This window comes from Pelodiscus sinensis, chromosome 23, assembly GCF_049634645.1.
Source record: "Pelodiscus sinensis isolate JC-2024 chromosome 23, ASM4963464v1, whole genome shotgun sequence".
In the NCBI taxonomy this organism is placed as follows: Eukaryota; Metazoa; Chordata; order Testudines; family Trionychidae; genus Pelodiscus; species Pelodiscus sinensis.
The window spans coordinates 25,364,468-25,379,479 of NC_134733.1; the positions used below are offsets into that span (position 1 = coordinate 25,364,468).

Consider the following 15,012-nt stretch of genomic DNA (forward strand, 5'->3'; position numbering starts at 1 on the left):
CTCATAGGACCCGTTGCCTGTTTCACAAACCAGATGGTTAGTTTGGTTATTTGGTGCACACAGGCTTTGAAGCACGAATGCCCGTCCGCGATAGGGTGACACTGTTTCCCGGTGCTGAATACCGGGGACCTAGGAAAGCTGCTCGTATCCAGGCGAGCGCCGTGGCACCAATCAGAGCTCTGCAGTCCAAACTTTCAGATTAACATCCGGTTGCGTGAGCCCCTGCGAGACAAGCGTGGTGGAGCTGGATTCCTTTTATGTATCTTTTCATCCAGGCTTGAGGGGACCCACGGGGAGGGCGGCACACGCACACTCCCATGCACCCAGGGGCTCGACGGACTGACCCGCCCCGCCCTGTGCTCTGAGCTGCCCTCCATGCCTGGCCGGCCCCAGGATGGTCCCGTCTCTCCTGGCGTCAGATGCCACGTCTTCCCAAGGCGAGACACAGGGGGTGGCATGCAGGGTGACCCCCAGCCATGGCCAGCAGCAGCCTTTTGGCTTCCAGCTGCAGGGAGGAGGAGGGAAGACCTGGCCCTGGTCTTTGCAGAGCTCATCTCTTCTCTGCCCTGCCGCACCCCTTGGCCCCGCTGGTCCCTTCCTGTCCACACAGTGCTGAAAGGCAGCTCACACCTCCCGCAGCTGCTGGCAGCCAGTAATCCCCAGCCAGCCCTGGCTGCAGTGTGGGCAGGAAGGGGCTAAGCCCTTAGGCTACGCTGGGTGCAGTGAGCAGGGCTGGGGAGTGCGGAGGGGACGGAGCAGCCCTTTGTTCCATGGGGCCAGTATTCAGCCAGCGCTAAGCTCCTGCCCCAGAGGCTGCCGTGGGGCCTGCAGAATCGGGGCACGAACAGGCTGGGAATCCCCCTGCCACCCGGAGCTCAGCCGAGAGGCCGCTCTGCACAAGGCTTTGGCACGTGCCGGGGATGGCTCCTCCTGGCCAGCTCCCGGGACAGGAGGGGCTGGGCTTCCCTGGGACACCAGCCCAGCCACAGGCCAGGAGGGACGAGGGAGCCAAGGGCTCCCCCCCGGGCTGGGAGTGGGGGGACATGGGGTGGCAGCAGGGCCGCATTACGACTTTCGTGGGCCCCTTCCTTCATAACAAAATGATATTTTACGCTTGTGTTGGTATAAAGACGACTCCGATCCAGGCTGGGTTATATTCGTCTTTCTACCAACGCAGTCGAAAAACATTTTCTTCGACCCTAAAAGTTCATTTTTTTCTTATGATTTTAAAAGAACTTAAAACATTTTTGTGGGCCCCTAAAAGTATCGTGGGCCCTAGGCACTGCGCCTACTGTGCTAATGGGTAAGTCGGCCCTGGGCGGCAGCAAGGCTGGGGGGCGAAGGGGGCCACAGACAGGGCCTAGAGTTCCCAGGGGTCCAGTTTGGAACCAGACAGTCCGGTATTGGAGCGTTCTGTCTGGGAAACCAATGGAGAAAATACCGGCCAGAGAAACGTCGGGATTCTCCAGTGAGGTCGGTTTGATTATTATCAGGAGTATCAGGACGTCGTTGCGCACTGCCTGGCTGGTGGACACGCTCACGCTGCATGAGCCAGGCAGTGCGCAACTACGCAGTGGGGGTGGGGCCGGGGCAGGATGGAATCCCTGGGGCCGGACTCACCTGTGCACCCTGCCGGGACCGTGCGCAGGACGGGCAGCACCCCGGGATCCGCATGCGCCCGGGCCAGCCCCGTTCCCTGCCAGCCAGTTCCCCCGCCCCCAGGTGTTCCCCTGCCCCAGCCAGCCCTGCTCCCCCCTGGCCGGTTCCCCCCGATCTCCCCCCCAGCCAGCCCTGCTCCCCCCTGGCCGGTTCCCCCCAAACTCCCCCCCAGCCAGCCCTGCTCCCCCCTGGCCGGTTTCCCCCCGATCTCCCCCCCAGCCAGCCCTGCTCCCCCCGGCCGGTTCCCCCCAAACTCCCCCCCAGCCAGCCCTGCTCCCCCCTGGCCGGTTCCCCCCGATCTCCCCCCCCAGCCAGCCCTGCTCCCCCCCGGCCGGTTCCCCCCCGATCTCCCCCCCAGCCAGCCCTGCTCCCCCCCGGCCGGTTCCCCCCGATCTCCCCCCCCAGCCAGCCCTGCTCCCCCCCGGCCGGTTCCCCCCGATCTCCCCCCCAGCCAGCCCGGTTCCCCCCCCGATCTTCCCCCCCAGCCAGCCCTGCTCCCCCCCGGCCGGTTCCCCCCGATCTCCCCCCCCAGCCAGCCCTGCTCCCCCCCGGCCGGTTCCCCCCGATCTCCCCCCCAGCCAGCCCGGTTCCCCCCCCGATCTTCCCCCCCAGCCAGCCCTGCTCCCCCCCGGCCGGTTCCCCCCCGATCTCCCCCCCAGCCAGTCCTGCTCCCCCCCGGCCGGTTCCCCCCGATCTCCCCCCCAGCCAGCCCGGTTCCCCCCCGATCTTCCCCCCCAGCCAGTCCTGCTCCCCCCCGGCCGGTTCCCCCCCGATCTCCCCCCCAGCCAGCCCGGTTCCCCCCCGATCTTCCCCCCCAGCCAGCCCTGCTCCCCCCCGGCCGGTTCCCCCCCGATCTTCCCCCCCAGCCAGCCCGGTTCCCCCCCGATCTTCCCCCCCAGCCAGCCCGGTTCCCCCCCGATCTCCCCCCCAGCCAGCCCGGTTTCCCCCCGATCTTCCCCCCCAGCCAGCCCTGCTCTCCACACGGCCGGTTCCCACCCCCCGATCTTTCCCCCACCCGGCCAGCCCTGCTCCCCCATGGCTGGTTCCCCCCCATCCTTCCCTCTCTCAGCCAGCCCTGCTCCCCCCATGGCCGATCCCCCCCCGGCCAGCCCTGCTCCCCCCACAGCCGGTCCCCCCCCCCCCATCTGAGATCAAGCGTGTCCGATATTTTTGTCAAAACCACCTGGCAACCCTCTAAAGGGCCGACAGGCGGGCAGCAGAGCGAACACGTGACCCGGCCCCGCCTGGCACCTGCCCGCTCTCTCCAGCCTGGCAAGGCAGGCAGTAAGCGGGCCGGCTGGCTGAGCGCGGCAGCCCCGAGGGACCCGGGGAGCAGGACGCGTGCAGCCCGTTCGCCTCAGGGCCCAGTCACCCGCTGCTCTGGGGCCTTGGGGGAGACAGTGGCCACCTGTGGGCTGGCTCACAGCACTGGGCACTTGGCACCCGGGCTCCTTCCGTGCGCCAGTCCTGAGCTAACAGCCCAGCACCGCCACCAGATTTTCCCGGAGCCAGAGTCTGGGCCTGATGCTGCACCCATCCTCCACGCGTCTCTGCCCCGCAGCCGTGGGAGCGCCCCGAGCACAGCCGCGGATGTAAAGCTGCAGGGTGAAGCTAAGTGGCTTTGCAAACTACGGCTAAAGGCTGAGAACAGAGACTTTAAGAGCGAATCAACGGGGCTGTGAAATCTCCAGGACGATCGTGCCGGGCTGCAGAAGATCATTAAGTAAAATTTATGATTTAAAAATAGAAAAGGTCCAGAGAAGGGCAGTGAAGATGATTAGAGGCACCTGCGGGGAGGGGCTGTGTTTTTATGAGGAGAGCTTTAAAAGCCTCTGGACTATTTGGTTTGGAAAGTAATAGGAGCTAGGAAAGCGCCATAACAATGAAGGGAATAGAGAAGCAATTCTGGATTGCTAACTACCCTTTCCCGCAATACAGTTTTGCAAGTCCAATAGGGCAATGAATATAATTAAAAAGCAGCAGAACTTTTTCTGCAATGTATTATTAATTTTTGGAATTTACTGCTGCAAGAGTCACCATTTGTCTCAATAGAAACAAGATTCAGATGTGGCTCAGCTGTGTAAAACACAGGACCAGCATCTACGGTTGTTCTGGTCAAGCTAAAACTGCAAGGGCTGTAGCCCGTGCCTGTCCTGGTGTAACTGAGCCACGCTGACGCCGCTGCGCCCAGGAGAAATACCCCTGCCTGGAGCATGGTACCGCACACGGGAGCCCAGCCGTTCCCTGTGGCACCGGGTTTTCGCGCAGGCGGTACCGTGATCCTGTACTGCTGTAGACTGCCCCCGGCTGTCTTCCAAGGCAATTCCTGTGTTTCCGACTGAGCCTAGGAGCCTCCCACGGGTGTCGGGGGAGCAGGATTGCACAGGTGGGAGTGGAATCAGCTGAGACCAACTGTATGCACGAAAGCAGTGGGACAGCGCCCCGGCCCAGCATTGCGCTGCCCGTCCTTGCCTAGCCAGCAAGGACCTTGCTTGGTCGCATCGTCCGCTTTGCCTTCGCTGCCCGCGGCACTAGTCTCGGTCCACGACCAATCCATTCCTCCCAGGCCTGCCTCTGGGCTTGCTCCACACCGCTCGTTAGGAGCCCTGTGAGAGCCAGCCCCCCGCGGAGAACGCTTCCCTGTGAACCCGCAGGGCGCGGGCTGGCTGAGGGCCAGGGAAAGGAGTGGGATTATTGCGGGTGACTGCAGCCTGGGAAACGCTGAACCGGGGTTGCCCTGGCTTGTCTGTACTTTCTAAGCCCGTCGGCGCCACGTCGGGTGCGCTTGCAGCGCTTGGTAGATTACGGGCACAGCGGGGAGCCGGGCATAACAGCACTTTCTGCAGAGACGAGAATGGCAGGCGCCCCAGGCCCTGTGCTGAGCACGGAGCTAAATGGCGAGTGGTCCCGCAGGCTGATGCTGTCTTTGATTAGGGGTGTTTTGCAAGGGGCTGGGCTGAAATCTGCGGGTGAGCATCCTCTAGACGGTAGCCCGATTCTAGGCAGGGGTCTGCGCGCCGGACCTCGCCTCGGGGAGACGTCCCGTCTCCAGCCCGGGCCAGTTGGGAGGCAGAAGCCAGCCGCTGGGTGACCTGTTATTGCTGGGGCGAAGCGCAGCCTCTCGGCGTAGCAGAGTCCCACCAGCTGCAGGCAGAGCACACTGGGCTGCCCCTCTGCTTCTCCCTTTCTCTCTCTTTTAACTGTGGCCATTGCCTTTTCTGGTTGACTGCTGGAGCCTGCCCCTCCTCCGGTGCTTCCAGATTGGAAGTGTGTCTGCTGGGAGGCAAACGTCGAAAGAGCCCCCCCCGCCAGCATCTGATACCAAAGCCATGAAGCGCTGCTGTACCCAGCGTGTCCTCGCTCCAGACGAGGTCATCCTGCTGGGGCTTGGGGCTCTGTTTTAGCTGCCTTTGCCCCACCACAACTGGTTACAGTCTGGCTGCAGGAAAAGCTTTGCAGTTGTGCGTGCATGGTGCTCAGAGGACCGATGCCGTCATGAAACGGGCTGGTGGAACAATCAGTCGCCAGTTTACTTTGCTACTTTAAATTGTGTGTAGCGGTTAGCGTTGGAGGCTGTTCCTCTTGCCCAGCAGCCATGCGGGGAAGCCCGAGCCCACGCCACGCAGGTCTTGGTTTCTGGTAGCGTGTGCACTGCCGCTAGCACACAGCCTTTCTCCTTCATTTTTCATGAGAACTGGCATTAGATTAATGACTGAGCCACAGAAGAAACGGGACGCCATGCCAGGCTGATTTATTGACCACTTAGCATTGATGAAGCTGCAAACAAGAGTCAAACAGATGTTGCACTTGCATTTTTCTTTATCAAAACTAACAGCTTTTTGCATTTTAACCATATCTTGTAACGTGCCTGCCTACACCACAACACCAAGGCTATTGCAACAAATTACCCCCCGCCCCAAAGGCCCTCTCTGGATCTGCCAAGACTGGCAGTGTCTGTCCCAGATTGCCAGTTGCCAGGCAGACTTGCTGCTCTCACCTGGCACGTGGCAGAGGCTCAGTGGAGCTGCTGACACACGTAGCATTAGGATCACTGTGCTGGGTATCTATTCGGAGTGATGGCTGGCCACCTTTTCCTACTGGATTTCCCTGCAGACTAGATGTGCTTGGCAGGGTTGTCTTCTGGCTGAACCTTGGAGTGTTTCCTAGGTGAGTTGAGCCTGCAGATGGAAAACAGGTTTCCTGATGCATTGTAAGCAGTGAAATGGTCAGAAATCAAACCCACGCTCCTCAGGGGCCATGTTTCGTCTGGCTCCGAGAGAGGACAGCTGCCAAAGTGCCTGATGCCCATCCCTTGCCGTTGTCTCCCCGGCGCTAGCAGCAAGTTCGGTTGTTCTTACAGGCGAAAGCAGGGTTGCTGATTAGCACATTACAACGTAACCCCGGAAGGAGAAGTGGAGCAACGACCTCCTTGGCTTGGCACTAGCAGCCGGGTGTCAACAGGGTTTAACGTGGAGGTCTGTGGGGGAAGCGGAAGAAGGGAGGGGAGTTATTTCGGAGGGGCCAAGGAAGTCGTGAGTGTGCAGCAGGGGGCTCGGGTTTCACAGCTTCCTGTTACTCCAAACAAGATTCTCTGGGAAAAAGAAACAGGCCGTGTCTCGGATGCTAAACTTCCCTAATGTCGGAAGCTTGGCATTTAGCTTCTGATGGTAGCAGTAAAGCGGCTCCAGCTCCCAGGTGGAATACAGACGACATTATTAGGGATAAATGCACTATTGTACATCAGCGAGTGTCCCTTCTCATCCCCGTATTGGTGCAGCTGCTTTTTCAACCTCAGACTAATGGTTTCCTGGTTTTGCCAGAGTCTGTTAACGTCTCTCCTCCATTCCCATTGCTGGGAAATTACCATGTTGAGTTCAACAGTAAAAACCCTTCCCCCTTACCTTGGTAGACTCCAAAGCCAGAAGGAACCACTGTGATCATCTAGGGTCTGTCTAGAATACATGGCTCCGTCCCTAGTCTGACCTCCTGTAGGTTTGGCTGTCTGTGAGTGTCTCTGTCTGTCTGTGTCTGTTCAGCAACTCCTCCTACATGGTAACAGCTAGGACCCCCAGTTTGGTAGGCAGCTTCCTCTTGTCATAACTCACAGCAAGGTCGGGGTTTGGTTGTGCCAGGACAAAGGGATGTGCCTGGAATGGGATTGCTGCTCATACAGAAAAGAGACACAATCACCAGGCTGGCTGGGGACACACTGCGCCTGTCCAGGACTGCCCCAGCCCAGACACCCTCACTGGGCGTCCCTCCTACAACTCCCCTGGAGTCCTTTGGCTTGCTGGAAACGCCTCTGGCTCTGCTGGTGTGGCAGAGCAGGGATCCAGGGCGCATCTTCAATGCCTGGCACCCGGCGCCCACACGAACAGGCCAGGCCTGCCGGGGGAGGCTGCCAGCCACCTGCCTCAGGTGCCACTCCACTTTGACTTTGGGGATCCATTGGGTGGCAGTGGCACTCCCTCTTTGGGGCTGAGCGCCATGCAGAGAGCTGCCTTGGTAAATGAGGGCAACCGGAGTTGCAAATGAAGCCTGGGATTTAAATATCATTTGCATGTTCCCGGGTGCCACCATTTTTAAATCCCCCTTAGTCCAAACTGCCCACGGCTAGACGTGGCAGTCAAACGTTAATTTGAACTAACTCCTGAGTTCGAATTAACTGTTACTCCTCATGTCCTAGTGCTCACCTGACGGGCCCTCAGTCTGGGGGTGACGTGTCGTTGCTCTAAAACCAAGTCTGCTTGACCCATGTCCCGGCTCCCCAGAGCGCTCGCCCTCAGGAACCGCGGCAGCTGGGACGTTGTGTATTGTAGCTCTTGTGGCTGGCCTCGCCGTAGCGTTTTTGCGCCTGCTGGATCCCTCTCATCTTGTCTGATGTGTCTGATTTCGCTGGCACTTGATGCTTTCGTGGTGATGCTCCCTGGGGTGAATATTATAGAGAAGCAACCTATGCGTGCTGTGCAAATACAGCTCACACATGACCCTTTCCTGGCAGTGTGGCTTGATGCATGTGAGTCGAACAGCTCTGCCAATGTGTCTATCCCACCTAACAAAGTCACACCCAGAAACACAGACGGTCATCATGGAACTGGCTTGTGGTAAGCCAGCCAATGATTCAATAGGAACTCAGCCTGCCAGCACAGAGCTAGTGACGGAGGCTGGGAGTTTTCAGAAGTGCTCAGCATTGGCTGCTCATTCTGCTCCTATTCAAGTCAAGGGAGGCTGAACTATATAAGGGTATGTCTACACTAGAAAGTTAGTTCGAACTAACGGACGTTAGTTCGAACTAACTTTCCTATGCGCTACACTAGCGCTCCGCTAGTTCGAATTTGAATCGAACTAGCGGAGCGCTTAGTTCGAACTAGGAAAACCTCATTTTACGAGGACTAACGCCTAGTTCGAACTAGCTAGTTCGAACTAAGGGCTGTGTAGCCCTTTAGTTCGAACTAGTGGGAGGCTAGCCCTCCCCAGGTTTCCCTGGTGGCCACTCTGGCCAACACCAGGGAAACTCTATGCCCCCCTCCCGGCCCCGGACCCCTTAAAGGGGCACGGGCTGGCTACGGTGCCCGTGCCAGGTGCAAGCCTGCCAGCACCCAGCTAGCAGACCCTGCACCTGGCACGGCACAGAGCCACCCACCCGATGCCTCCCAGCCCACCCCCTCTTGCCGGGACCAGGCTGGCGGCTCCCGGGAGCTTGCCCTGGACCGCAAGAGGCGGGCACCTTCCTGGGCTAGTGCGGACATCGTGGACCTCGTCCACGATCTCCGCACTAGGCACAGGAAAGTGGCCGTCTAGGGCAGGAGAGCTGCCAGCCTGGCCACCCAGGAGCAGGTGTGCATGAAAATCAAGGGGGTCCACTGAGACCCCCGACCCTGAGCCCTGAGCTTACAATGGCCGTCCTGGGTCAGACCAAAGGTCCATCTAGCCCAGTAGCCTGTCTGCCAACAGCGGCCAACCCTAGGGACCCTGGAGGGGATGGACCGAAGACAATGACCAAGCCATTTGTCTCGTGCCATCCCTCTCCAGCCTTCCACAAACTTTGGCCAGGGACACCACTCCTACCCTCTGGCTAATAGCACTCCATGGACCCAACCTCCATCACTTGATCTCACTTCCCTTTCAACTCTGTTCTAGTTCTAGCCTTCACAGCCTCCTGCAGCAAGGAGTTCCACAGGTTAACTATTTGCTTTGTCAACAACAACTTTCTCTTACTAGTTTGAAGCCTGCTACCCATTCCTTTCCTTTGGTGTCCTCTAGTCCTTCTTTATGGGAACTCAGGAAGAACTTTTCTGAATGCACCCTCTCCACCCAACCCCTGCTTTTAGAGACCTCTATCCTGTCCCCACTCCGTCTCCTCTTTTCTAAGCTGAACAGTCCCAGTCTCTGTAGCCTTTCTTCATCTGGGACCTGTTCCCAACCCCTGATCATGTTAGTTGCCCTCCCCTCTCCCAGCCTTTCTCTTCCCCTCTCCCACCTCCTTTTCCCAGTGTCCCCCAGTTTTTTTCAATAAAGACAGAGTCAATGTTGGAAGAAACGTTATCTTTATTTTGTACATCAATAAGAAGAGGGGCTAGGGAAGGGTAAGTGGAAGGAGGTGAGGGAGGAATGGGGTACGAGCCCCCGATGGGGAGGACTGGGCTGGCTCTGCGGGCTTCTGGGGGTGGAAGCTCTCCTGCAGCCCCCCAATTACTCCCTCTCCCCAGATGGCAGCCTGCGGCAAGTGCAGCCGGGCTGATGGCCGAGTGGTGTGATGTGCCCAGTGTGGGCACTCCAAGCCAGAACTTCTTTGGAAGCGGGGCACCCCTTAGAACTGTGTGTCCGGGGTGGGGGTCGGGACCCTTTAAGCGCAGCCCTCGGCTAGCCTGAGACAGCATCTCCATGCTCTAAGTCCTCCTTTTATGCCCTGCCGGCACTGCTTCCAGCCATCCTTAAGCCCTGTTCAGAGTCCACTCAATGTGGACTTACTAGTTCGAACTAGCAAAACGCTAGTTCGAACTAGTTTTTAGTTCTAGACGCGTTAGTTCGAACTAGCTTAGTTCGAATTAACTAATTCGAACTAAGTTAGTTCGAACTAGCGCTGTAGTGTAGACGTACCCTAACAGATTTTAAAGCATTTAAAAATTAGTCATTCCAAAAAGCATCAAAACCTCTCATTCTAAAAATGTAGCAACGTCCCAGTCTGCTCACCCCTGCCCCCATTTTTCATCCAAAAATGCGAGAGACACACAGCAAGTGACACAGACTTTGATTGCTTGGTCACTGGCTCATGCCTGGAACAGATGAGTGGCGACTGAAAGTAATTTTGTATTGAGGCTGCTCTCTGGGGCTGTATGAATTGGACAGGGTGGCATCCTTGTTTGCTGTCTCAGCAAAATGGCAGGACATTAACGGTGTGATATCTTGAGCATCTGCAAGCTATCAGAAGCCTGTGAGATCTTTGCCCATCAGAGGGATGAAAGCTCATTTACTTCATGGTCCGTTTTCAAGGCAGGTTCATTAGTAAATTGTCTTTTTGGTACTGGAGTCTATTTGTTGCTCTCATTCTTTCTTCTCTGTTCAGTAGGAAATTGACTCCCATTAGTGCGGTCTTTGCAGACACGTGGCAGTTTGTGTTCCTGCTCCAATTTGGAGCTGGTCTCTAACAGCATTAATGAAACATTACAGTTTTAATTACACCATTATCCTATTTATTTTTATAAATAATTCCCAAGTAGTCATTAAAGTTTGTGAACTTAGGAGTAAATTACTTTAGGGAAAGGAATCAAGTTTTCAATCTTGTTATTATCTATTGTACAATCTCCCTGGGACACTGTGGGGAAGCTACAGTGGTTGTTTGTGTTGTTGTTAAGATGATTCATTTATTCACCCTGTAATAAATATTCTCTTAAGTTTTCTAGTTGGAAAGTCTGTGTCGCTGCGGCAGAGCTGCAGTGCACCAGAGAGGGGTTGCATTTTCTTTCTTCCCCTTGATTCCTATTTGAAGAATATGAGCTGAGAAAATGTATTGGGCATTAAACAAACCTGCAGGAGCAGGTACCCGTAGTTGTTTAAAAAACTCATACACAGAAGCTCTGCAGAGTTGCTCTCTATTCTGATTCCAAATTTCTTCAGCTTGATCTTTTTATTACAAGCATGCAAGATTCTTCAAAAGGCAAGAAATGGCAGGAGTGGGTGAACGCGTGCTATGCTCGGGGCACTGTGTAAGAGTGTCCGTTTCCATGACTCTTTCCTTCCTTTTTCCTGCAAATGTACTGAAAGTGCAGCTCTTATTGATGTGCTCGTGTCTATTTCCATATATTTCAAATACTCTAATGTGCACCGACATTGATCAAAGCATTTGATGGAGCAAATGATTCATGTGCCTCTTATTCTGCAGCAGTTGTGGCTGGTGTTTGGGGGCGTCACTGCGGCCATGGGTTGAAAGGATTGGATCTAAACAAAGAGAAGAGTGAGATGCAAGCAAAGGGACGCGGGTGGGAGGGCTGTCATTTGCGGAGCACGGCCATGGTCTCTGGGAATGAACGTACAAGTGGGGGTGAGTTCCGTCTGTCTCCGAGACTGACGATGCAATAACTACCCGAAGGAAGAGCAAGCTCCCGACTCTGGCACGGGGAAAGAAACCAGAAGTGGCCCCAGGTATTTAAGGTCTTTGTTCTCTTGTTCTCCCTGTAGAACCCTGACATCGTCTTGGTGCACTACCTGAATGTACCTGCCATAGAGGACTGTGGAAAACCATGTGGTCCCATCCTATGCTCCATAAACACAGACAAGAAGGAGTGGGCAAAATGGACAAAAGAGGAACTCATTGGACAACTCAAACCGATGTGTGAGTACCTGCCGATTTCCAGCTGCACGGGATAGGAAGGGGCTTGTTTTCTCTGGGCTGCTGCAGAAACACCAAGGCTATGTCTACACTGTAGGCTTCGTGTGCAAGGAACTGTTTTGCACAAGAGGTCTTGCATACTAGTACTTGCACAAGAGCACGTCCACACGGCCATGTGCTTTTGTGCAAGAGCATCCATAGCGGTGTGGATGCTCTCTTGTGCAAGAAAGCTTTGATGGCCATTTTAGCCATAGGGGTTTCTTGCGCAAGAAACCCCTGTTGCCCGTCCACACTGCCTTCTTGTGCAAGAGGGCTTATTCCTTACGAGGAGAGGAATAACTCTTGCACAAGAAGCCCTGTTTTCCGACACTTTCCTGTAAATTTACGTGCGCAAGAACGCGTGTGCAGTGTAGACGCTCCTTGTGCAAAACGCCTGCAGTGCAGACATAGCCCGAGGGAGGGAACTGTTCCAGCCAGTGATCTGGCTTGGTCTGTTTATATAGCGAACATGCTACACACATTACAGCCGAGGGACAATCTGGAGCCTGTTTTTCCTTATGTCCAGTCCGTCTGAGGCCTGGCCTGTCTTCCTTTCTGCCGGTGCAAGATGCATCCACAAACTTTGTATCCATAAAATGCATTGCAGGCACTAGGCTGAGCACTCTCCTTGAACTACGTGTTCTGCACCCCAGCGAGCTCAGGGCCTGTGGTTTAATTGCACAGTGAGTTCCCGCCAAAGGGAACGGTGCCCTTCGATGACTTCCCCTGAGGGCTCCTTCACAGTCCTGCTGTTTCGGTCCAAACTGCCTGGCCTGGGAAAATGCCATCTGACAATTCCCAAAATTAACTGGGGACACAAATAACAAAACCTGAGAGAAAGCAAGTCCCAGCATGTCCTTGGAAACGTGAGTGTCTCCCACGTGGCGCTGCCCTAGGGGGCTGCACATATGAAAGCCTCTTCCCTGGGCAGGGCTATTTTGAGGGGCTTGCCGGGGGGCTTTGGGGAACAGGTTATTTCAAAGAGCAATGTCTGGGCAGGGCCTCGATGTGTCAGAGAGACTGACTTACAGACTGGTGACCTCTCCGTGACAAATCCTCTGTCCAAAGCACCCAGGCCCAACCCCTCTCACCATCTCTCCCACCCTTCCGAAAGGCACCCGAGACCTTCCCAAGTGTGTCTGCTCCTGGTCCCCTCTCCACACACTTTATCCTGCATATAAAAATCACCTCTTACCTGGTCTCCCTGCCCCTCCCAACAGGGACCCAGTCGTTACCTCTGAACCTAGTTTGCAAGTGACTTTTTCCTCGAGAGCTACTCAGCATGTGCCGTGTTTTCTGTGTAAGACAGCAGCGGATTGCTGTTGTGCACAGATAGCTTCTACCGCATTGACGGTAATTTGACCAAAAGGGAGCCCTGCCCAGAGCCGTCTTGTGGGCACAAAGTATCTGATGTTAAAACAGCTATTAAAACAAGGTCCATCCCCATCCCCTCCATGCCTGGATGGAAAAATACCCCAGTCAGGTTCCTCGGTGATGAAACGCTGTGGATGTCGGCCCTCTCACACTAGGACCGTGCAAACTGCACCGCAGAATTCTGGCATCTCGCCCTCATGTCTGCTGAACAGTCACCAGGAATGATGGTTTTGGGACGAGGGTCAGGAACTTTTTCCTAAAGAAAGAACTGCCTCGGCAGTTGTGGGGTGCAAAGAAGGGTGCCCTACACATCAGCAGCTCCAGGGAGCACTCTGCTTCACTGCATTGCCTGAAGGGCGGTATATTCTTCAGTGGCACCAATGGAAGGAAAGTGCCACCAAGCAGAACCTGGCATGTTTTGAACAGGTGCTCCTGCAGCTTGCTGGTAGCCAGAGTGCACTGGAGTTGGGAGCCTCTGTCCTGTAAAAATGGGCTGAGGGGATATTGTTTCTTGTCACTCTAGCACGTGGTGTTTGAATCACAGTCTTGCAGGGTTGCAAGCCAGTTTCCGGTGTGATACACTTGGTGCATCTCCACTGCACCGCAGCTCGAAATAAGACATGGGATTTGAGCTACGCAAATCACATAGCTCATTTTGAGTTCATTTTGAAATAGTTTTTTTCGTAATTTGGTGCCGAATTTCAAAAGAACCCACTATTCTAAAATGTCCTTTACTACTCGTGGAATGAGGTTTACAGGGATGCTGGAACAGTGAGCCCACTATATTTCAAAATGACAGGCTTGCTGTGAAGACGTGGGCCAGCTAAGTCGGGATACTCCGGTATCCTGAAATAGCATTGCAGTGTAGACAGCAGATAGTGAAGAGCCAGTACGAATAGGCCACAACGGCCTTGCTGAGCAAACTGCTCAGCTCCGGCAGGCTGCTGTCCCAAGTCAAGAAAGGCCCATTTATCAATCTGGCTAAAAACCTGGGACCGTGGTTTTAGTGTCAATGTTTTATGACCTTTATCAGGAAAGACGGTGCAGTGCAGAACAGGCGGGGAAGAGCAAATTCTTCTCTGTTCCTCCGGGTGAACCAGGAGTGACTCCACTGGCTTCAGAGAGACTCTTGATTCCCCTTGTATTATTAGAGAGCGAGCCCTGTCACTCCGTGCGGAGAATCTGTCTGTCAAACAGCATCTCACCAGACGAATGCCTGAGCCACGCAGATGCAGCAGGAAGTTTCTCTCATTGCCATCGAGATCCTAAATGTCTCTTTTCTCAATAGTAGAACAGCAGAGGTTCTATTTCGATTGTATCAGGTCTAGACTGCCTGGGGACTAGTTCAGCATCACTGAGGACTCTGCTTTAATTCAGCAAAGTACATGCAGCAATCTGTGGGCAAGGGGACTTGCGTGAAGGAGACCCGTTCAGCTTTTCTCTTTTTCCTGGGCTGTGTCTTTTCAGCCCCGATTCACCTCTTTGGCAGAGTATTGCAGGGGTCGCAGGATAAGTGAATCCAATCAGCTCGGCATTGTACCTGTGACATACAATTTACACGTCTCCTCGTACGAGGTTGGATGGAGGCATGTTTTGCGGGTTCTGTAGACTCCTAACGGTAGAGAGGTCAGATCAGCAGGACCCCAGCGCGGATACACAGTGCTCTCACCTGCAGATATTTACGCTGACTCATTGCATATCCTCTGTGCCACCCACAGCAGAAGCACATTCCACAGGTGCTGCGGCAGAGGTCACTGAGCTGAGTCTGTTGTGTCCCATTCCCAGGAGCCTTGTCCCAATATGCATCTAAATGTGAAAGAGAAACTAGGTAGAGTGCAGGGCCGGAGAGGAGAACATGGGGTCAGCACCCACACTACTGAAAATAAGCGCCAGCGTCGGACTCCGCGGGAGCCTGGGCCGCTGGGGGAGGGGAGTCCTGACAGACCCCAACACTCAGGGAAAATGTTTGCAAGCATGAAACAAAAGATGCAGGCTTGTGCCTCAGCACTCCCGGGACGTTCCTTCCCAGGGCAGGCGGCCGCACCTCGGCGCTGAGACTGCAGCCTCTGCGTTGCTTTCCACACGCTCTGAGCCCATCTTGCTGCGGGGGA

The 15,012-nt window shown here is 55.4% G+C and overlaps 1 protein-coding gene across 1 annotated transcript in view; it reads left to right on the top strand.

Annotated features, from left to right (window-relative positions):
- Nucleotides 1-15,012, top strand: part of CAMTA1 (calmodulin binding transcription activator 1) — a 903,169-nt gene that overhangs the window by 720,362 nt on the left and 167,795 nt on the right. Inside the window, 1 exon segment of the mRNA XM_075906418.1 lies at nucleotides 11,338-11,491. Within this exon segment, the coding sequence (XP_075762533.1) occupies nucleotides 11,338-11,491 (154 nt within the window).